The following is a 25,385-nucleotide window of genomic DNA, read 5'->3' as shown; positions in this document are numbered from 1 at the left end:
TGGCTTTTTGGCTTTCAAATATCACTAGAAATGAAAATTTCTATGCGCATAAAAAAAAGCGTGGGCTTAACTTTTGGCGGCACAATTTGTTAAAAAAATTCGAAAAATGTCATATTTTTCTTCCTATTTAATTATGTACCTTTTCAAGAGTTGATTTTAGGCGAAAATGGAAAAGGAAAAAAATGTTTGTAATTAAATTTTATACAATATGACTAGTTACAAATCGAATGAATGATAGCCGAAGGCTGCACGCAATCCTGCGCCCCCTGCCCCCACGACAACTGCATCGTACGTGTGGTCGATTATCGGGTAGACTTTAGAGGCACTATCGGACACTTTAGCATTCTTTCTATCCACTTGAATGTGCAGGGCTCGCGTTAGCGACTGAGGTACGGTATTAACCTGAAACAATAAAAGAATTTAAAGGTAAGTCATTCAAGCGTGGCACAATGTTGTGTAAGGAGCGTGTGGCTGAAGAAAAAAATAATAAAAAAGTGAGAAGTACATGATGCTTTGCTGAAGGTTATAGGAACCAAAAGTATAAATCTGTCGTAAGGCTTAGTGAACCACTCAGAAACGTAATAAAACGTAATCGTAATTGGATAATATTAAAAAATAACAGATAAATACCTGCAATTAAAGTTATGTAACTGAAAATTCACGGGTTGAGCACAGGTGGAAATAATCACTTACCTTGACTACATTATTAATTAAATTTTTCGCTAGGACCGACTGCAATTTTAAAATACTACTCATGTTCACAATTTTACAAATATTTATACGAAATACTGTTGAGCGCCGTGCGCTTTTCCAGATGCGGTGAAGGTAGAATTTCAACTAAATTTGAACCAATCCCAGCTCACACGTGAGAAAAACAAAAGTGACTTGTTTGAATTTTCGCGCCAAAGTCTGAGAAATTCAAAATATCGTTTTACGGTTGAAATAACATGAAAATAAATAACTAAAAACATACATTTCCGTACTAAAAATGATTGTTTTAAAATCTACAACAGAAAATAATATATTTCTTGTACACCTTCAAAAACTGTTTTAGTGTTAAAGTTTAAAGAGAAAGTTACAAGCAGTATTGAAGAGCGTACATAGTCTAATTTTAATTTTTAAATAACTTATTATTACAAACATAATGCACCGTTATCTATACCCAGTTCAAAAACATATCTTTATTTTTGGAGGCAATGACCGCTCACTGATGTGAACGAAGATGCTACAATTTTAGAGGGAGATGTACACTTTCGCACTGGATCCATACTACTTTATTAATAACTCATTGGTTTATATTGGAGGCGTATGTTTTTCAACCAGTCAAATGTTAATAGAGAATATAAATTATTCAAAATTAAAAATTATATTTCTAGTGTTTCATGCATAGGCAACCAAACCTACGCTGTTCTATTTTACTGGTTGCTTATAAGAATATTTAAATTTTTTATAATCTCATCTTTTTCTTGAAAAATTCTTATCATAAAATTTAATAGAATAAAAGTTTATCANTTTTAAATCTGGATTGCAAAATTATTATGCAAAATCTATCGAACCGATTTTGATGAAATTTGGTGTGATGATTCTACATAACATGAAGTTTTCTTAAGCCAAGTATAAAGGTCCTATACCTAATTCAAATACTCCAAAAAAATTCCCTTGTTTTTTAACCCCATTTTTGCGATTTTTTCGATTTTTACAATGATAATCATGATTCATTCGATTTGTAACTAGTCATGCTTTATAAAAAATGTAATTACAAACATTTTTTTCCTCTTCTATTTTCGCCTAAAATCAACTTGAAAATATACATAAATAAATAGGAAGAAAAATATGACATTTTTCGAATTTTTTTAACATATTGTGCCGCCAAAAGTTAAGCCCACGTTTTTTTTATGCGCATAGAAAAACTTTCATTTCTAGTGATATTTGAAAGCCAAAAAGCCAAAAATTTCCGTGGATATACGATTCACCCAAATGTGGACTCTTTGAAACAGATACCGTCTGGACTAAGAGGTATTTAAGTGCAGTCAACAATCAAATTTCAAAAACTCTGTTAAAGGCGATTACAATATTTTGATGTAACATTTTATAGTTGTCAAGTGCCAATATATCACAAACTTCCCCGTATTGATATCTTCGAGTTCTTAGACCAAATCCATTTTATTGTAATTTGTATTGTCCAATTATTCACAACTGGATGAATACCAAGAACAACAGGCATGCATCGAACAACAATTTTTGAAAAACTTTTTTAAATAAAAACATGACATTGTGGTATTAATACTTTTTGTATATAATATTGTTTTTGCACAAAATGGAGGATCACATTAATTAAGTAGTTTTTTACAGAAAAGTTGTTATAGTAAAGATTTTATGGATTTCAAAAATTCATAAATTTAAAAATATGTCTAGATTTGAATTTCTCTAAAACTTCTCTCTTTTTTTAAATCTCAATATCCTAATACAACCATCGCCAAAATGATCCACCTGATATATTGTATTATTAAAAAAACTTAGCAGTGTTCATCGTTTAAATATAATCTTACAGTTAATGTTGTAATTAAAATCCATCGACACACTTGGATTTGATGAAAGAAAAAAGATGAAACTTGGGACTTGCTTTTCAATCATGTTGAGCAAAAAAAGGAAGGAAAATCATTCATAGCCTCGTGGATGACAAGATTTGCGCATTGGAACTATCTTGTGTATTGTAGATTTACACTTAAGCGACTACCCACTATTGTTGCTCGACGTTGGTACTGCCAACATAGCAACTTAATAAGTTTATGCAGAACTACCGATGTAAACATAATGAAAATTCTTAATGCCCAACCCTATTATTAAATTATTATTACTTAAATATTTAAAAAAAAAATTCACTATTTAAAAAAATTTGGAGTTCCATATTCCTTAACCACTAGTCAGAACACAAAAAGTTTTTTCCATGATAATATTAGGAACTTCAAACTGCTGCTTATTTTGCCAAAATAAATCACGTATACTTTTCTTGAATTACCAAAAAAAAAACTGTATTTTGTATTTCCAAACTGAAGTTACTCCCATCCACATTTATAGAAATTTTTTTCTAAAAATGAGGGCTCCTATCGCCTGTTTAAGTCCTGCTACAAATACTTGATTCTCTCTGTGTAATATTTTACATAGAAATATAGGTAGGATTTTCTAAAATTCAAATATCAAGAAATAAAAAAAAATTAATGATGTATTTATAACTTAATCTTAATCCGGGGTAGCAAAATATTTGAAGCCACACTAAGATTTTCCTTTTCGATATAACAGTTTCATTAACTCCCCTGTCATCCTTAATTGTAAGAAATAGGAAAAGGATTCAACAGGCAATCCCTCGAATATCTGTTCGTTAATTGTAAGAAATGGAGCGTCAAATTTTGCGCAAGAATGGCCATTGGGAGATCTACCGAAAGGCCGTTTCGTTAAGATAATTTACTCCCAGTATAACCGTTTTGATATCTAGATAGTATGTTTCAATGAAACACTTGAATTTCTGCAATTTTGTACGAAATGAGAGAGAAAAGCCAATCCTTAAAATGCAGAAATATAGTTTTAATCAATTTGTTGTAACTGAACTTTGTCTAAACTAATGAGTCTTGACTAGTAGGCCAAGCAATAAAACATTTCCTCAAGACAAAAACTACCTGGAAACCGATTGTGCGATTATATGAAGGACAGTTATTAAATGAATTCTGCACACTTTCCAACTCGCGAATCATAATCTTAAATTTGTTATTAACAATTTTCAACAAAAATTCGCACTTTTTTAGTTTAGAATTTTTCTGCGATATTTCTTTAACATGTTTCATACCAAAGGGTACATATTGAAATATAATTTCAATGTATGTGTACCGATTTTAATTTTTATTTTTAATTAAGCTGTAAATTATTCCATACAAACCTCTACTATATTTTATGTCTTACCTTGTACTTTCTTATCCCTGGCCAGCTGTTGGTAGACACTTGTTACATATCAGACAATATCAGAAAACCTCAGGAGTCGGTTCTATATTTACACACAAACTAGTACAATACAATACACTTTGAAATGAATAGAGAGTTTGAAATTCAATAAAGTGTTTATTCAAAAATTTGTTATATGACTTTATACTTGAAAAGTTTATAAACTCAAACTAGGAATACCTTTTTATAAGTAATAATTTTTCCACAACAAAGAATATTTTAATAACAAATTTTTTTTCGGCTCAGCTTACAAACAATAGGTATAAGGAATAATTATAAAAAGAATAACTATTAACTAACTTTATTTGACCTATGCAATACTGAGTACATCTCCTTATATTATTTGTTGCCTATCAGACAGGGGCATCTCTTATATCTAAACAGGAACGAAAATGGCTGTTCATTTGACAGATTTTGTCAGAGCTCGTAAAAATAGTAAAATATTTAAGTTACAAGTGATTGGATAATGCTTATTTCTGTATAGGTAAGTCCTGTGGTTTGTTATTTATACTTTGCAAAGGTTTGATGCGAGAGAAAGCATGATTTATTGGTGATATCTAGCAATATTATACTACTCTGTGTTTTAGGTACCTGGTACGTTGTAAGCTTTGAAGTTTTCTCTGCTGGAAACTATGTAGAGGCCTTGCAGACTATTTATGGGGTCACTGGAAACTGCTTTGGAACTGCTTTATACTGCTGATAGCGGAAAATTTTGATGGGATGACAAAATAACTTTCTCTGGACTCTGGCAAACTGTGGATTTAACTGGTGATTGTTTAATTTTCTTTTTTGGACTGTTTTTTCTTGCTTTATTTTTAATTTTTCGGGAGCTGCCTCTCCACGCTGTACATGTTGCAAAACCCAAGCCGTAACTAATCAATATTTTTTTGTTTTTCTCATCCTTCCTGAATATTCTATCGCTAGCTTTGCTTAAGGTCCATATACAGAATTTTTCAGTCTTTGGAAGTCCTTTTCAATCACTTTTTCACAACACTACTTATAACTAACACATTTTTAACAAATGTCCTTTTATTTTTATATACAATTCAATAAATTAATTAATAAAATATTCCCTATTTTATGTTTTTTAGATCATCTCCGGGTATTCTTACAAAGCCACCTTTAGCTTTGACATTTGTGACATTTATTATAAAAATTAACAATTAATGAAAATTTTCATGTTATGGTTTATGTTGGATTGAAATATCTTCTTTAAGTTTACTCGTCTTCCAACGATATGTATACCAGATTAATCTATAGACTTTAAACTTTCATTCGATATAAGTCACTCTAGGTTTAGATTCGTTTTTCTCTATTACAATAGTGCTACCAATACACGAGAAGGAATCAACTCGATAGACAACACACAACACACGCAATTACGTTCTACTTTACTATTTTATCCAACCTCATATAATTGAATAATGTAAAGTAAATGTACAAAAGCAAATATTAAAAATGTTAATTAAAAAAGAAAAAATTTTGATATCAACAGAAATGTTTTCTGAAAATTTATTGGCGGTTCAAAGTCATATTTTTATTGAAACACATTGTACTTATAAACAATCCTTGTTGCCGACAAAATATTCACTATCGGAAGCTAATCATTTTGCGGTTTACTGAGTACCTCAACCAAACAAGAATGGACGATTTTTCCAAAGAAAATTTGTCTTCGACATCATTATTTTAACATTTAAATCCAGCTTGATTAGGCTGGCACAATGTGATTTATGATCCCCCTTCGGATTTTCTTTAACTTAACGACTATATACTTCATCAATTACAATGGACTAAGAAAATCTCAAACAAAAGGTGCTGTAATATTATCCAACGAAATATTAATAAAAAGATTAATGTCGTCCCCATCCCCCCCTTTCTGAATGTAAGCCTCGTTAAAGATCATTAACAAATTAATTTTAAGTTATATTTTCCCTTCATTTCACTTCGGCTTTAGACCCTAACACAGCACCACTACTGCTTTAAACATATGACGATGGAAAAATGAAATTATGAAATTTATAAAGCCAGTGATAATAACGTGATTACTTGCCTGATTCTTTTAGGTTTCAGCAAGGCGTTCGACGTATTGAACCATCAAGTTAATGTATTTGTAGTTTTTATTTGATAGAACATAGCAAAAATTATAAATTATAATGCATCTGATTTCTTGTCAGTAGATCATGGGGTTCCACGGGGCTCCATTTTAGGACTTTTATTTATACTCCTAGAGGCAGCCATCACTGCTGAGAAAGCGCGACTAGTGTGCGAGAGAGAATAAAAGGACATGCTATCTCTCTCGCTCCACGCGCTGGATTGGTCAACAAAATTTCCAGGATGCAAATTTGAAATTTAAAAAACAAATGATAGATTTCAATGTATTATTATGAAATCTACCATGAAAAAAATCAGTGTGATTGTGGAAGATCCTCGGGATCGTCCAAACTAATAATTAGTTAATTTGTTTATGAGGCCATAACTTGTAAACTATTCAACTTACCAATTCCAGATTTCATATGAGTTATTAGACAGTGATAAGGAATGAGAGGATGCGATGCCAAAACGTTCTGATAATAATAACGCAGTTTATAAATGTTTAATTCAAAAGTCATAAATAAACTTCTTCTGTTTATAACTTTTGATCTAATCAATATTCTTTGACGCTCGAGAACTAGTTTTGTAGGTCTTTTGAAGACGAAAAAAAAGTACGTTGCTGTTTTCGCGTGGAAATGAACAGAAAAAGCGAAAAACGTGAATTTACGTAAAAATTATACAATTAACCAGCCTGTAAACAATCTTTCCCCCATTTTTTTGACTGTGGAAACTAATATGTTATTATACATAATATTTAGCATCTATAGTGATAAATTCAGCTTGCCGAAATAAAAAGTCGCAAAATGGTCATTTCCCAGCTCTTTTTCCTGGCCTACTAGAGGCTTTAGCAACTTTTAGATAACTGTCAGTGTCACCTTTTTTGCTTATTTTGACTAGGACTTGTTTGTCACAACGTCGATCGCTGTTAGGTCCTAATTAATTTTACATTTGAACTGTCCATACAAAACTCTGAAAAAAATATACCTCTCTTTTCCTATCTCTACTACATTTCAATATTCGATATTACTTATGCTGTAATAAAATTTTATCTCCTGATGTGGCAACTGCCGCGTTTGTGTCCATTACTTCAACTGTCGGTGTCTCTCAACGGAAAAATAAGGATATAATTCAAAATTTAATGGAGTTTAATATACTTAAAACGTCATTCCATAAATTAAAATTTAAATCGATTACGGTATGAAAAATTTTAAGTCATAATTAACTGTTTAGAATGTCAAATTTGTTGGTTCAATGAAATATGACTATTTTCAAGGGTGAATTTTTATGTAATCTACCTAGTTATGTACAGGGTGATTAGTAAATGAACCGACACAGGGCAGGTCCGTGTAGGGAACCTTAAAATATGGTGATTTACCGCAACTTGCCTTTATACAAAATTGTTGTGTCATTTAGATGCCAGAAAGGGTTAATGTTCGCAAAAAAAATTAGGTTTTTTCCAAATAACTTTAAAATGCTTTGTCCCATTTAAATAAAATTTGGTATTCTAGTACTTGTGTTTAGATGTGACTTTTCGATATAATAACCGAAATAAAGGGGGGGAAATGCCTCACGTCTTAACCAATATTTTCATATTATTTTTGCACAGGCAACATTACTAGTAGGAAGAATTCGGAAAAAAACTGAAACATTTTCCATACATACATTTTCCAGATATATTTTGCAGGAAGACTCAGTGACTATGAAATATGAAATTAAGATATTTTAATAAAATTTATATATTTGGGATCCAGATGCTTCCAATCCCAAATTAGTACTGCTCAAGCAAAATTTAAATATAGGTAATACTTATTTTTTAAAACAACAAAAACAGAATCTTAATTATTCATGAGTGAAAAACGAAAGGAACCAAAAGATATACCTAATATGTTAATGTGACCAAGAAAACATGATCTTGCAAATTCGCTTAAAGGAAAATGTTTAGCTTCCATGTCTGATGTTTCTACTACAAGAGCAACATGCTCTTGAACATATTCAGAATTCTCCACCCCACTCTACTCTACACTCTACACTCTACACTTCACTCTACTCTATACTCTACTCTATACTCTACTCTACACTCTACTCTACACTCTACTCTACACTCTACTCGACACTCTACACTCTACACTCTACTCTACAGTCTACTCTACACTCTACTCTATACTCTACTCTACACTCTACTCTACACTCTACTCTACACTCTACTCTACACTCTACTCTACACTCTACTCTACACTCTACTCTACACTCTACTCTACACTCTACTCTACACTCTACTCTACACTCTACTCTACACTCTACTCTACACTCTACTCTACACTCTACTCTACACTCTACTCTACACTCTACTCTACACTCTACTCTACACTCTACTCTACACTCTACTCTACACTCTACTCTACACTCTACTCTACACTCTACTCTACACTCTACTCTACACTCTACTCTACACTCTACTCGACACTCTACACTCTACACTCTACTCTACAGTCTACTCTACACTCTATTCTACACTCTACTCTACACTCTACTCTACACTCTACTCTACACTCTACTCTACACTCTACTCTACACTCTACTCTACACTCTACTCTACACTCTGCTCTCCATTGTACTATACAATCTACTCTACACTCTACTTTACTCAGCACTCTATTCTACACTACTCAAGAGCATGTTGCATGCTTTTGAACATATTCAGAATTCTCCACCCCACTCTACTCTACACTCTACACTGCATTCTGCTCTACACTCTACTCTACACTCTACTTTAAACTACTCTACACTCTACTCTACACTCTGCTCTACACTCTACTCTACATTCTACTCTACACTCTCCTCTACACTACTCTACACTCTACACTCCACTCTATACTCTACTCTATACTCTACTCAACACTTTACACTTTACACTCTACACTCTACTCTACACTGTACTCTACACTTTACTTTACACTTTACAGTACACTCCACACTCTACTCTACACTCTATTCTACACTCTACTCTACACTCTACTTTACTCTACACTCTGCTATACACTCTACGCTCTACTCTACACTCTATTCTACACTCCACTCTACACTCTACTCTACACTCTGCTCCCCATTGTACTCTACAACCTACTCTACACTCTACTTTATTCTACTCTGCTCTATTCTGCACTGCTCAAGAGCATGTTGCATGTTGCATCTCTACACTTTACACTCTACACTCTACTCTACACTTTACTCTATACTTTATACTTTACTCTACACTTTACTGTACACTCTACACTCTACTCTACACTCTACTCTACACTATATTCTACGCTCTACTCTACACTCCACTCTACACTTTACTCTACACTCTACTTTACACTCTACTCTACACTCTACTCTGCACTCTACTCTACACTCTGCTCTTCACTGTACTCTACAATCTATTCTACACTCTACTGTACTCTGCTCTGCTTTATTCTGCACTGTTCTGCTCTACTCTACTCTACTCTACTTTATTCTATTCTACTCTACTCTTCGTCGTACCAACCTAATTTTTACTGTTACTAGTACATTAATTAGGAACTAGGACCTAATTTCTTTGTTATTATTTGTTTGGAAGTACTGTTTTCATAAGAATGCTGTGCATAAGATGTGTATAGGTAGGTATATTATTTTTTTAAGTCTAGAATTAGCTGATATCATTGTTCCAAACAATTACCAAGAAAAGAAGTCGATATTTAATCAAATAGAAGAACAAAAACCTTAAGTATCTGGAAACAATTTTTTCAGTGTTTCAATGAAATTTCAAAATTTCCGGTGTAATTTTGTCTTAAGATACCCATCAAGAGAAATATGTACAGATTGTTTTTTCTTTTTCGAAGATGCGGCAATGTTTTAGAAAAACATCAATTGATGGGCTACAAATAGAGACGTAAAATTTCCTTTCATTCCTTTTTGAAAATGTCATATAAATTTTCCTTTCAATTCGATTTTAAAATTTAATATTTTTAAGAAATATAATTACTGCTAACGTTTACCTAATGCCAAATATATGTATATACTTCATTTATGCGATTCCAATTGCGTGGCAGTAATTACCGATCCATCCGACCCTATACAACTGGTCGGTAGTGAGTTAGACGTCAGCGTTATGTTGTCATTTAATGCTACAGTAGCGACAAATCGTTTAATAAGTTTTGCTTAGTTCGCGAATTTGCATGAGAAATGACAATTGAATGCAATTCTGCATATTTAGTTGCAATGTGAGTGGGCGCTTGTAACGTTAATTTCCATCCAGTGTTTCAAATTTAAAAATCAATCCAAACCATTCCAGTAAATTTCAGATAAATATATTACGTTCATCATGTTAAATGTATAGTGATATTTATGTAGATAGTGGAACAGTAAAATTATTTAAATTGCCAAATATTTAAAATTAAAAAAGTGACTGAAACCGTCGAGTATAACACCTCTGGTGTCCTCTGGAGATACATGGACATATTGTGATCAATCAAGGGTCCTATTTCGAAGGATCTCTTCCTACTTACCAATGTAAATGTTATCATATATTTCAAAAAAATAACCTTATTTATTATTATTTTAATAAACAAATCACCAGACAGTGTCCACTATTAGAGAAAATTACATATTTTGAATTTGTTCAAGATGATCAGGATCATGTTGTTCTGGAATCAGAAGATTCAGAAGTATCAAATATATGCTCAGATGATTCAGAGTCAGACAAAGACAGAATATCTACTTTTCAGTGAATTTAGACAACAATGTTTGTTTTCCGACCCTACGTTGTGTTTGTGGTTTTATGTCAAGTTGGTTAAAGCTCAAGTTGAAATATACTTTGAACATTGTTTTTAAGGAAATGGTGAACTTTGTTAATTTGTACTTAAAACCGACTAAGTTGAGATTAAAAGTATTCAGAATATAAAAGTTTTGCTAAAATGTTATTTTCTTATTCATTAAAATTTATTCCAGGAAAATATATCTGGAAATCTGCTCCGAATTTCTGTTAATTTTCCAACAAATAAAAAAAACCAAGACGTTGTAAATTTAGTGCATTATTCAGTACAATCGTGCCCTATTCTATTTTATATATTTTTTAAAGATTATTTAAAATATCCAGCTTGATTTTAATTATTTCGATCATTTTGTCCCAAAGGTATGTACAATGTACAGTGTTAGCCATGGAGGGAGTTGAAATGAGGTAAATAAAAACAGAAATTTAGATGTCTTTTTTATCTTTAGAGCTCAGCTGATGCATTATGCCAGTAACATCAATTGACAACCCCACAAGAAAAAGTCTAATGGCGTTAAATCAAACTACCCCGTTAGTCAGTTAATATCGCATGCTGTGTGGCACGCAGCGCCGTCTTGTTGAAACCACACGTCGTGTTGTTTAAATCCATATCTTCCAATTTAGGCCACACAAAATTGGTTATCAACGACCTCTACCTCTCGCCGGTTGACAGTTATGGCGGTGTCAGCTTCATTTTGGAATAATCACAGGCAAATGACCCCGCCGGACCAAAATCTACACCAAACAGTGATTTTTCTGGATACATTTGTAACTGATGGGTCTCATGTGGATTGCTATCTCCACAAACGTGACAACTTTGGTTGCTGACATAGTCGTTCACCAAAAAATGGATCTCGTCGCTGAAGATGATTTTCTTTCCGATATCGATGTCCATTTCCAACTACTCAGAGCCCTTGACTATATACACTCATAGTCAAAGTTCTTGATTGCGACGAGGAATTGTCTGCCTCGGTCTATCTTGCACAGTTGCACACCCTCGTTCACTGCAGCAATGTTTTCTGCAGACCACACGTTTCGATGACGCACGGGTGCTGTTTGATTGTTTAATGTACCAGTTAGTTCGAATTTATTCACCAAACGACGAATAGTTGACTCAACAGCACGATTGTGTCAATCAAATAGCGCACAGAATGTAGCTCGAACTGCGCACTCTTTTTGATAATAAAGTTTAATGATTTGCAGAAGTTGCTCAATACTGTAATTTTTCATGATGATTTGCCCAACATTATTTACCATTATTACATTATTTACCTCCTAACTTGACAGCTGTAACTTCACCAACATGGCCGCTATACGCTGTCAAAGTTCCAGCGCCCCTCGACAACCCTATACAATCAAGTCCGACACTGTTATTAACTATGTAATTCGTCATTTAAGGACAATCGTGTATAATATTTTTATTAAATGAACGTCCTTTTTGTTTATTTACTATGTATATCTACATTATGGTAGGTTCATTTTAGTAGGCCAAGAAATATAGAGTTGGACGCGACATTTTGTTTCGGCAAGCTGAATTTGTCACTATAGATGCTAGATATTATGTACAATAACATATTAGTTTCCACAGTCATAAAAATGGGGGGAAGATTGTTTACAGGCATTGTATAATGTTTACGTAAATTCACGTTTTTCGCTTATAACTTTTTTCCGTTCATTTCCACGAGAAAACAGTTAGTACTTTTTTTTCGTCTTCAAAAGACCTACAAAACTAGCGTCCAGCGTCAAAAAATATTGATTAGATCAAAAGTTATAAACAGAAAAAGTTTATTTAACTTAACTTACTTCCACAAATAAAATATTTTTACCTGTGAAAGTACTCGGGTTGCCTGTTATGACAGTATTTTTTTTGCCGCTATCAACCTAATTTGTTTGCCCGTGCGTCGTATATTTCATTTTGCAACTAAGGCTAAAAAATAAAAAAAATTACAGGTAGCAAATTTGAAATTAAAAAAAAAAGAAATTATATATTTCAATGTATTATTATGAAATCTACCACGAAAAAAATCAGTGCGATTGTGGAAGATTCTCGGGATCGTCCAGACTAATAATTAGTTAATTTGTTTATAAGGTCATAACTTATAAACTATTCAACTTACTGATTTCAGATTTCGTGTGAGTTATTAGACAGTGGTAAGGAATGAAAGGGTGCAATGCCAAAACGTCTGGTAATAATAACGCAGTTTATAAATGTTTAATTCAAAAGTCATATATATTCTTCTGTTTATAACTTTTTATCTAATCAATATTTTTTGACACTCGACGCTAGTTTTGTAGGTCTTTTGAAGACGAAAATAGAGTACTTTACTATTTTCTCGTGGAAATGAACAGAAAGAAGTTATAAGCGAAAAACGTGAATTTAAGTAAAAAATATACAATTAACCACCCCGTAAACAATCTTCCCCCCATTTTTATGACTGTGGAAACTAATATGTTATTGTACATAATATTTAGCATTTATAGTGATAAATTCAGCTTGCCGAAACAAAAAGTCGCGAAATAGTCATTTCCCAGCTTATTTTGCTGGCCTATTAGGCCATGATGCCCAAAATAACTCATTAAATATAAAACATATTTTTTAGGTATAAATAGTAACTCCTATATAAAATACTTATTGTATAAATATCAATTTTAAGTTTATAATACTTCATATAAACAAAGTTGGTTCACATTGTATAGATAGCGAGTAATAAATTGAGAAGTAATAACATAAGTAGTAACATAATTTTAATTACATTATTATTGAATAAACGAAAAATATACAACAAAACATACTTTTTATTTTTCACTAACTTAATATTTTTATGTTTATTATGAAGTCACAAAGAAGATACGATGTGGCAAAAGAAACTACGGAAAAATTAATAGGAAAATTTTATACTGGCATTAAATATTCCAAAACAACAACTTTGTCATAACTTTTCCAACTGCGTAAAACATGCTTGAGGAACGGCACAGGCGTGTCTCTGTGGCAGTTAGATAATTAATATCCATCGTTTACACTCACTAATTATAAAATACAACAATTTTTTCTAATATTTTTGACACGATAATCTATTAATATTAATAGTCCGTTTTGAAGTATACGCCTCAAACTGTCTTTTTTGTCCGTATTCCTAAGTACATGCGGCCCTGTGTTGTAAAAGAAGTTATTCATGTTGGGGTAAATGTCAGACAATCCAGAGAAATTATTATCATTTTGTTGATTTAATAATTGAGGAATATTGCGTAGATGTTTTAATTTCGCCCAGATTTAAATCTGACAATTTATATGCAAACACGTCATACAAAAGAACATCAAGTCTTAATAGCAAATTGCTTTTTTTATGTGTTCTAGATTGTATCTGAATCTGTTTCAATCCTCGTAAATTATATCGAATGGATTTCGATATGCCTTTATTTAAAAATCGAATTGTACAATGGAGGACTCACTTATACATAAAACATAAGAATTAGTTTCACTCGCAGGAAAAGCTTTGCTGGTACATACCCACTCTTTTGTCGAAATTTTTCATGAAAATTTTGCATAAATGCAGCTGAATTTCGTAGATATAGAGCCCAATATCTTCCTTTAAGTCGTGGGTGGTCGTGGACTTGTCGGCATAAACCTTAGACTTCAAAAAACCAAAGAAAAAGGTAACGTCGTTAAATCGCATGATCTGGACGGCCAATTCTGAGCACCAAAACGGGAAATTACACGACCAGAAAATGACTAATGCAGTATTTGAATTGCTTCTCGGTCTACATGGCATGTGGCACCGTCTTGTTAAAATTATACAGGGTGTACCATTGAAAACTTTGCAGCCGGCTATTTTGAACTACGTTCCAAAATATTAAAATTGCGGCGACACGTCCGTTTTGTTTTCGAGGGGGACACATTTTAGCGTTAAATACAGACTCGTCAGAACAACCCCTTTCGCGGGGGCGCATTCAACTTTAGAATCTTAAATGGCACTCTAGGTCGAGTGACACCTCATTCGAAAGTGTTTTTAATTCTGGTTGTCGTCATCTATTTTTTTTCAATTTTAGTTCATTTGTTGTTGAAAAAAAAATTACTTATGCTTAGAAATAAAAGACAATTTTGTATTAATCATTTAATTCATTGTTCAAAATGCCAAAGGGAAAACTATAAAAAGTTTCAATTTATTTTCACTGGAAAAATTGTTTACAAATAAAAGGTATTTTGAATAATGAAAAAAAATTGGTCATAATCATTTAATTAATTGTTAAAAATGTCCGCCTTCCACTTCCATGCAATAATAAAAACGTAATAATTTCGGGGGTAATTATAGTATATAGTATATATATATATATATATATAGTATATAGTATATAGTATACAGNTTTAAAAAAATATCAAATGCAACTGGTATCAGATTAATTATTTACCCTATCGAATATATCAGAGTTTTTGGTGCCACGGTGTAGCATATCTCCATACCCCACTCCCAGTCCGAAACATTCCGTAATTATTTGTGGTGGGGCGCGATAGAATGAGAGCGACCCAACTAGTGGGGACTTTAAGTTGCCCTTCATTGTACATACCCACTCTTTTGTCAAAATTTTTAATGAAAATTTTGCATCAATGCAGCTGAATTTCGTAGATACAGAGCCCAATATTTTCCTTTAAGGCGTGGGTGGTCGTGGGCTTGTTGGCATAAACCTTAGACTTCAAAAAACACCAAAGAAAAAAGTCCAACATCGTTAAATCGCATGATCTGGGCGGCCAATTCTGAGCACCAAAACGGGAAATTACACGACTAGGAAATGACTCATGCAGTAATTGAATTGCTTCTCGGTCTGCATGGCATGTGGCACCGTCTTGTTAAAATTATACAGGGTGTACCATTGAAAACTTTGCAGCCGGCTTATTTTGAACTACGTTCCAAAATATTAAAATTGCCGCGACACGTCCATTTTGTTTTCGAGGGGGACACATTTTAGCGTTAAATACAGACTCGTCAGAACAACCCCCTTCGCGGGGGCGCATTCAACTTTAGAATCTTAAATGGTTCTTCTTAAATTCTGGTTGTCGTCATGTAATTTTTTTTCAATTTTAGTTCATTTGTTGTTGAAAAAAAAATTACTTATGCTTAGAAATAAAAGACAATTTTGTTTTAATAATTTAATTCATTGTTCAAAATGCCAAAGGGAAAACTATAAAAAGTTTCAATTTATTTTCACTGGAAAAACTGTTTACAAATAAAAGGTATTTTGAATAATGAAAAAAAATTGGTCATAATCATTTAATTAACTGTTCAAAATGTCCGCCTCCCACTTCCATGCAATAATAAAAACGTTAAGAATTTCGGGGGTAATTAGGTGGCATTCTTCAATGATACGCCGCCTGAGTTCTTCTAGAGACTGCTGCTGAGTGGTATAAATTTTAGACTTTAAATGTCCCCATAAAATGAAGTCGAGTGGTGTCAGATCAGGTGATCTGGATGGCCACTCAATAGGTCCGCGGCGACCTATCCATTGATTTAAAAAATTTTAATTTAAAAACTGTCGAACTGCAACTGTAAAATGTGGAGGTGCGCCATCTTGTTGCAACCAAATATTCTCTTCTAAAATGTTGTCATCATATTCCATAGTTTCAACAATCCTTGGATAAATGTAGTTACTCAAAAGTTCAAGGTACATATCCCCATTAAGATTTCCTGACAGAAAATATGGTCCAATAATCTTATTTCCGAGAATTCCTGCCCACACATTAAGTTTTTCCGGATGTTGAGTGTGTTCCTCTCTAAATAATGTCGGATTGGTGTCACTCCAATAACGGCAGTTATGACGATTAACCAAGTCATTCAGATAAAAAGTGCATTCGTCAGAAAAACATTGAATATAAAAAATTTTGATCGTTTGCCAATCGGTAAGTCATCTCTTCCGCAAATTGCAAACGACGGCGACGGTCAGGATCGTCTTCATTCAGTGCTTGAACTAATTATAGTTTATAAGGGTAGTATAAGCTTTTAAAATGCGTTGACAACTCCCCGAAATTTCAGATAACTTACGAATGCTCAAATTATGATCCGCTTCCACATGACCAAGAACGGCAATTTCGGTAGCTTCATTTCTAACAGGGTTTTGAAATTGTCGTTTTTTATTTTGCACTGATCCTGTTTCACAGAACTTTTGAACCAAACTGACGACAAACATTTGGGTGACACTGAATAAAAATTCTTGCCGTAAGCTGTGCATTATCATTGTTTTTAAAATAGAGAGAAATTATTTCAACCCTTTCGTCTTTCGAATAAGTCATTTTTAGAATTAATAATTAGTAAACACACTTCTGCTAAACACTTTTCTTTGAGAACTGAATAGCGACTAAAAGATATTGACTGGTAAATTTGTTATCAGCACCAATTTTTTTTTATTATTCAAAATACCTTTTATTTGTACACAGTTTTTACAGTGAAAATAAATTGAAGCTTTTTACAGTTTTCCCTTTGGCATTTCGAACAATTATGTAATTAAATGATTAATACAAAATTGTCTTTTGTTTCTAAGCATAAGTAAAATTTTTTTTTCAACAACAGATGAACTAAAATTGAAAAAAAAATACTTGACGACAACCAGAATTAAAAACACTTTCGAATGAGGTGTCAATGCGCCCCCGCGAAGTCTGGCGAGTCTGTATTTAACGCTAAAATGTTTCCCCCTCGAAAACAAAATGGACGTGTCGCGGTAATTTTAATATTTTGGAACGTAGTTCAAAATAAGGCGGGTGCAAAGTTTTCAATGGTACGCCCTGTATATCGTCTGCGTCAATATCTTGCAATTTAAGCATAAAAAACTGGATTATCATGTCACCATTAACTGTTATTGCCTGACCAGCTGCATTTTCGAAGATGTATCCAGCCCAAAATCTGCTCCAACTAGTGACACATTGTGGATGAATTTATTTCTCAACAATCACTCGTGGATTTTCAGAACCCCAAATGCGACAATTTTGTCGATTAACGAAGCCATCAAGGTGAAAATGAGCCTCATCGCTAAAGATGATTTTTAAAAAAATCAGCATCTACTTGTTCAATAATCCATTCACCGAACTCTCTTCGCTCTGCGGCTTCAGCTCTTGAGTGAATTGAACTTTGTAAGCATGAAGATGCAAATCTTTCACGAAAATACGACGTCGAAATGTCCAACTCTTGACCACGGTGCCAAATAGATGTTCCTGAAGTCTCAAAAACACTCTCACGAATTGCTTCGATGTTTTGCGTTGAAAAGCGACCAAAGTATTTAAGATCACTAATTGATCCAGTCTCTCTGAATTTTACAATTGCACTGAAAAATTTCACTCAAATTTCACTCAATTTCACTCAATCATCATCATCATCATCAATTTCTGTTCACACCCGATTGAGTGAAATGTTCACTCTATTAGTTTGAGTACAACTGAGTGAAACTATTGTATCATAAATGAGTGAGTTTTACTCAAATCCGAGTTACTGCTATCTATCAATTGAGCGACTTCTGACTCTATTCTGAATATATAAAACCAATTTAGAGTTGACTTTTTCTCTAATATGATTTAAATTTAATTACTATTGAGTCTTTTTTTACTCCTTTCTACTACTTTGGTTTTTAATTAACTAAATATTGAGTGCAACAATAAATAACTCATAAATGATTAATTAGGATATACGGTGTTGAAATTAATTCACTTGGTGGGGCCTCCTCCTGTCCTGGTTGAGACCCGCCAGCTGAGACCCGCAGCCGCTGGCTAAGGCCTGTTCTACTTGCGATCACGCTTTTCTGGAGCATCTAACGGGCCCCTATCAACTGTGGTCGAGATTACAGAAGCAATATGTAAGAGATGCCATCTTCACGGCGCCATTCAAATTACTCGAAATTAATATACATTTAAACTCGCTCAGTAATAAGGACGTTTACTCTGATTTAGGTACAAGTGCACCAAATACGAGTTTACGTGAAGAATTTATTTAAGGAGTACCTATATTTGAGTGAAAGTACTCAGTTATAATTCAAATATAATCACAAATGAGTAAAATGACCAAAATGCCCAATATTGAGTGAAAATGTATGTACTCAATAATTTCACTAAATGGATTCGCTCCGAATCTTTATTGCTTTCACGCACACCGATTTTTTACAGTGTAATCTCTTCATAGTTGATGAAGTTAAATGGCTATTCCAATCACATTTTTTACGAAAATTGAGGACCATAGCTGCCAAACCCTCATTATTTTTAAAATATTGCTCAACAATGAAAACGCGTTGGTCTTTCGCGTACCTAGCGCTCCATTTTTTATAATCCTGAACCGTCATCTGTCACGCTGTCTTTACCCCACAAATATTTGAGTGTCCTACTAATCTGATATTTTGTTATCATTTATACATTAAACGATCAATAACGTTCTAGGGCGTTATAAATATCGACAGTACCGTACAGCAAATTAAGAACTCATTACCATGGAAATAAATCATTTCAATCATTGAAATTTCAAGATCTATTTATTAACATCAAAGTATATATTAAATGTGAAACAAATGTCATACCTCTACACGTAAATACTTTTTTGCGTTAACAGACAGACCACGTTAAACGTTGAAGCATCACGGGTGTTATAGGATACAATGGTATACATACAGGTAACACATAATAATATATAACACTGTAAAAACTTTAATTACTAAAGAAATAAATTGTCAAACTGACAATTAATTATTAATAATTTAAAAAAATTCAACTATTAAAAAAATATGCATAAGTATAACTTTAATGGGGATGATTTAAAATAAATTTGATTTAAATAATACCTCATTTCCTTAAAATAGTAACGAGAGATCCAGAATGATTGAAGCGTTTGAGGAACGCCACCCCTTTTCTAACACCATCTTAGCATATAAAAATCTGTAGTATTGACAGATACAGGTACAGGCTGCGATCTCCAAACACTTCAATCATTCTGGTTCTCTCTGTACTACATTTAGAAAAATAATCCCTAATACCTCAATATTGTGTTTCATTGTAATTCCATAGTCGTTAATGAATCTAACAAATTAAATTGGCTTAATAACACTACCCTGTGGTATACCAATATTAATATTCGGTGTATTATATTTCACAAATTCTGCATTTATTTTGTACATATTCTAATAAATATAAAATAAAATGTGTTACTTTACACTCTTGTTACACATATATCTAATTTAACAGTTAACTACTGTTTTAAAATGGTAACTAATTACAATAACATATTTTGAATAACGTTTTGGTTACCAAACAAAATCTAGATCTGGATCTAACAACTTAACAGTTAATTTGATAAATCGGTACTTGTCGACGTCACTTTGATAGACTAGACTAGTCACTTATTAAACAAGAAAAGAACTGATACAAGCTCAGAATAATGTCTATGAGGAAGAAGTATTGTTAGGTATATGGTGCTGACATCGCTGATTGATCGGAAAACACTCTACATTATTGATAACCAACAATTGGGATTATATCATAATTTTAAGGATATTTTTTATTCAAAATAAGTGAAAAAATGATAAAAAGCGATTCATTTTTTACAAACACGGCCAAAGCTTAAATTTTCACAATTTTTTCCCGCAATGTGGTTCATATTCTTAGAAAACATATTAATAATGCAGGACAACAACCATTTTGCTTTCACATCAAAATATTAATAAAATAATGTCAAAGTTTGATCAAATTCTAATCAATTTGTCCCGCTCAAAAAAAATTCATGAGAAACGCCTGGAAATCATCCACCTAATGTAGTTAACGATACTCATGGTTATGCCTTACATTTTACAATAGTTCTTCACGAAATAAAACTACCAAACTAAAATTTAATAACTCTGCCGTTCCCATTTTAACAGTGCAAATCTGTAATAATTTCACACAAAATATAAATCTCGGGAAGCACTTTAAAACTTCTAGAGAATTAATAAGATTTACAGTCCTCACTTCTTTCTACTTGAATGAACTTCAGCTAGGAGCTATAAATAGTTCCATAAAGTCTATCCTAAGGATGCTTCGCGCGAAGTTACTGAATCTTTTCACCAATAATCATATTTAAAGGAGCCTCGAGGCAAGGTGGTGCTGGTATAAAGCAAAATTGGCAAAATCAAGCGCCTAAAAGGTACAATGCTTTTCCGATTTGTAGAATTGTTAATAATGCAACGCGACAGAAAAGAAAATAGAAGTTCACGAAACGCCTAAGACTTAAATAAACTTGTAGGATTTATTAAATTAAAACAGAAACTTTATTGTGCAATTAAAATATTTCTAGAAAATGAAGGATTCTTAAAAAAGGAATGAAAATTGAATGAATTGGTCATTTTGAACTCCCTCCTAATCTAAACGGACCTCTCTTTTTGAACTTTCTTGCCCAAAATTTAAACACACTCCTAAAACATGTACCACTACTACCACTAGCCATAAACGAGACATGTGGTTTGTGCTGGATGAGTCGCCATCACATTTTTCTGTGCCGGTGCGCCAGTATCTGAATGAACATTTTCCTCATCAGTGGATTGGCCGAAGAGGTGAATTAGTTCCAACAAGAAGTCCAGATTTAAGCCCTCTAGACTACTCAATATGGTCACAAATGAAGGAAATAGTTTACAAAGAAAAAATAATTAATTCCATCGAGAATTTGCGACAAAAATTCAAGAAGCCGTGAATGCGATTAAAAATAAATCGACGAATTTTATTCAATATCCAAAGATCAACAGCTTTTTAGGTTTTTAATTCACTTTAGAAATAGTTCCTTAGACAAAAAAATGTATTCTGATTTACTGAAGTAACAAGGTGTAACTAACACCCTGTACAGATAGCGACAAATTCTGCATCAAATTCGTAATTATAATTTATTAATATTTTTTCCAAAAAATCACTGGAACAGGTCAATTAGTAAATAGAAATCGTCACTTTTCTGCAAAATTTTCTATTTTTTTTTAGCCAGACCTATAACATTCTTGAAAATGTAAGTAATCCGCAAATATCTGAAAAAATTGAAACTGTAACCCCTACAATGCCTATATCGGTAAAAATAGACTTTGATTTTCTATAATATGATGCAGAAAAATGCATAACAAAAAATATTATAATATCTATATGAAATGCAAGATTACAAGTGATGACTTCCGATGATGATCGGAATCGAAATGTCGACATACGTAATAGGGATTGCCGCCTGTGCAACTTTCATGGGCCCAAAATTTACATTTCGTGCATTGCAACCAATCTACTGTGGATAAATTGTAACGACCATGGCATCCGAGGCAAAACGTTTCTTCTTCTTCCTCTTCATCAAAGGAGGTTACTTCTTCCCTAACCTTACTTTTTTTTGCTTAACAATGCTTTTGCTCTTTAGTGAGTTCCTCAACAAGAAAAACTTTTCTTTTAACTTGTAATTGGTGAATCTCTAAGCTTAACTACTCCTGCTGTCATCATAACATCTGAACTAACGGGTGCTCGTTCAGTTTTCTTTTATATGTTCTCACCATCTGCGATGCATATAAAATAACGTGTTCCTATTACATTTCATTAGACCTATTTTAAGATAAATTAAAATGTTTTAGAAATACCCTTTGTATAGTGTATCTCTATGTATTTAAAATCTTCCAATATGAACGTTTTACCAATAACGTAGTCGTTTATGGGGCAAGTTGTCGCACGACAATTTGCCCCATAAACAATGCGACAAATTACCCCTACTTGATATTGGTTATATCTAATTAATTTTATATATGATTAATAAACATATTTAAAAATTTCACATCATATTACGTACATCCTAAGTTATAATTATGTATAAAATTTGCTTACCTTAACGTTCAATAACGGGCATAACACTTAAATTATTCTTAACACGAAAATTTACGACGTGCGCACTAGTCTTATATAGTACCCTATGGTGCTGCCATCTTAGCGGTTTAAGTTCAAACTGAGGGAAGATAAAGAAGGGATCTCTAATTAACTTGTGATAGAGATTTATAGGCCAATGTTTTCTAATTTCGGAATTATAGTAATTGCGACAATTTACCCCTGCGACAACAAGCCCCGGTGTCCCCTAATGTAAAAAATGAGACTTAGTACAATTTTCTTCATGTAATTTTGACAAATGTGTTCTTTGTGTATTCCGAAAAGCAAGTGCAAGTTCCCAGAACGAAGAAAGATATAAGGCATTTTCGAAACGCTTGAATCTGTAAAATTTTTTGTAAACTGACGATTATCTCGAAAACGGTTAGATTTAGGTACAGGGAAGCTCTAACATTTTTGACTTATTTTTAATTTATCTTGTCGATAATGTAATAACACGTAGGGCGTTCCATTATAACGGTATAACCGGAAGTGCTACGTTTATGGCATTATTTTCATTGAAGAGAACATACCTGATAACCCCCGTAAACAAAATTTCAGAGTCATATCGTCTTTGGTTGCTCTGAAACGTTTAATAGGCCACTTACCGTGAAGAACCCAGTATATTTATTCTAGAGTATCTAGAGAATATGTGTCATTCAGTTCATTAAAACATATTTAATTTACTTAATGTTATTTTCCCTTGTAATATAATACAAAATGCATAATTTAATACATGAATGATTTTCTGTTAAACCTGATATTTTTACCTAACAAACTGGTCCTCTGTCCCAAGTTAACGGGAAATGGCCAATAATTCTTATTCCACCGGGGTTGCTCTCTTGGCAAAGTTTGAACGCGAGAGAAAATTCATTAAGGATGCGGCTGAAATTAATGGTTGTTCTCCTTATGTAGCTGATAAGTTAAGTTGAGAAGTTGATTTAAAAGGACCCCCTTAAGGATCTTCGGCCATTACGTTTGAACGTCAAAATTTGCGTCAATTCCCGCCGAACCGCAACTTGCCCGAGGCCTCGGAAAAGTTTTCTGTGAGAGCAACGTGAAACTATTTGTAAATTTGCAAACCAGAAGAATTCCTGAGGGAGAGTTTTTCCTTTCTAAAACGGATTTTATCATTTAACAATTTTTGACATTTAAATTTTCCAAGAGACCGGTCAAAAAATTGAACATTTGCGTCGTTTCTAAAAGTGAGATTCTATATTGTATATAAAAGGTTATACAGTATGGAATAAATTCAGTATCTCAACTGTTGTGCATACCTATTTATAAAAATAAGATCCTTCTACATAAAAATTTCATCTCCAAATTCAACCCGTTTCGAGTGGCAGTTGCAACCCCCTAAATTTTTTAATGAGCAGTTGGGGTTTTTGATACCTCATTTCAATGGTAAAATTTATAAGTAAAAAAATAAATTTAGCTGCTTGACGAAATTCGCTGCTACAAACTAAAAATAACTTAATTTCAACGAAGGAGATGTTCAAATTATTTATTATTATTTTTGCCTCAAGTCAGGTATATCGCGTGGCTTACTTTTGTAAAGGGTGTTGTAGTATAACAACCCTGGGTTTGATCGAAAAAAATATAAAATATAAACGTAGTTGTGGCCAAAAACATGTGATCGTCATAAGGAATACCTACGTTGTATACATCTATTTTTAATTGACCGAAAGACGTTGGCTACTAACTTTAAAGAGGGGAAGTATGGTTTAATTTTATAAAACAAAAGCAGAGTAAATACACCTAACTTTTTATTTACGTACAATCAAATTAAACATGTGACACATAGAAAAAACAACAAAAACATTAACAACCATTTAACATAAAATGAGAGTGCCAGACTCATCTAGAGCTCCTGTGGGGAAGGAGCATGGCAGAGAAACCCACGATCGTTGCTCTAACTACCCAAATATAAATACAAAACAACCGCTAACAAAATGCATAAATTAATATCATTTGCTGATGATAATTAAGACCTGACTTTTTTAATGTGTCACTAAATGTCACCTCACTCGAATCAGACATACACACTTCCAAGTAAAACTGAAGAGATTTGGTGTTAGTTAGCCGGCAGGGCCGGAAGGTACTGGAGTCCCATACGGGAGGCAGTCCAGCTATAGTTGAGATTTCGGAAGATCTGTTTTAGCAATTCTTTTTTTGTATTTAATTATTCTTTTTTTCAGATTCGTTCCTCACGAGCGAAAATGTTAGTGAATTCAACAAGGCCCTTATATGCGTCTTGACATAAATTGAGCACAAGAAATGTTTTATTACATGTTTTTCGAACAACGTAATCATGACAAAACAAGTTAAATGTGAAACAAAGGAGTTGTTATTGCAATATCCGGGCAGTCACGACAATATATACATATTTAACATGTAATAAATTATGAGCAATCTTTAATAACAATTGTAACAATTTTATCTTAGAAAAATATACGCCCCTGAGCGTAAGACAATGAAGCCTAAACATATACAGAATTATTATCATGAGACATCTATATTTTACGAACAACGTCATCATTACAAAAACAAGTTAGCTGTAAAACAAAGGAGTCATTATTGTAAAGTCGGGGGCGCCCACGACGATATACATATTTTAACATGAAATAAATAATGAGCAATCGTTAATAATAA

At 32.9% G+C, this 25,385-nt stretch overlaps 2 protein-coding genes across 2 annotated transcripts in view; one reads left to right on the top strand and one right to left on the bottom strand.

The window, feature by feature from the left end:
* Positions 1-216: 216 nt before the first annotated feature.
* Positions 217-993, bottom strand: LOC111691945 (succinate dehydrogenase [ubiquinone] flavoprotein subunit, mitochondrial-like). Its single transcript, XM_023455494.1, has 2 exons — positions 694-993; positions 217-402 (listed from the first exon to the last, which is right to left on the bottom strand). The coding sequence occupies exons 1-2, from the start codon at positions 754-756 to the stop codon at positions 217-219; spliced, it is 249 nt and encodes an 82-aa protein (XP_023311262.1). The 5' UTR covers positions 757-993.
* Positions 994-9,712: 8,719 nt separating this feature from the next.
* The window catches only part of LOC108909158 (43 kDa receptor-associated protein of the synapse homolog), an 82,864-nt gene continuing 67,191 nt past the window's right edge, over positions 9,713-25,385 (top strand). Inside the window, exon 1 of the mRNA XM_023455497.1 lies at positions 9,713-9,722. Coding sequence (XP_023311265.1) covers positions 9,713-9,722 — 10 coding nt within the window. The remainder of the gene's footprint in view (positions 9,723-25,385) is intronic.

The sequence above is a fragment of the Anoplophora glabripennis genome, unplaced genomic scaffold (assembly GCF_000390285.2).
Source record: "Anoplophora glabripennis isolate ALB-LARVAE unplaced genomic scaffold, Agla_2.0 scaffold463, whole genome shotgun sequence".
Classification (NCBI taxonomy): domain Eukaryota; kingdom Metazoa; phylum Arthropoda; class Insecta; order Coleoptera; family Cerambycidae; genus Anoplophora; species Anoplophora glabripennis.
The sequence above is the reverse complement of the archived record's forward strand: the minus strand, read 5'-3'. Positions and strand labels throughout refer to the sequence as shown.

Coding starts and splice junctions, on each gene's coding strand:
- LOC111691945 (XM_023455494.1), bottom strand. CDS start 756: ATGAGTAGTATTTTAAAATTGCAGTCGGTCCTAGCGAAAAATTTAATT. Junction 403..693: donor TAATTAATAATGTAGTCAAG/GTAAGTGATTAT, acceptor TTATTGTTTCAG/GTTAATACCGTACCTCAGTC.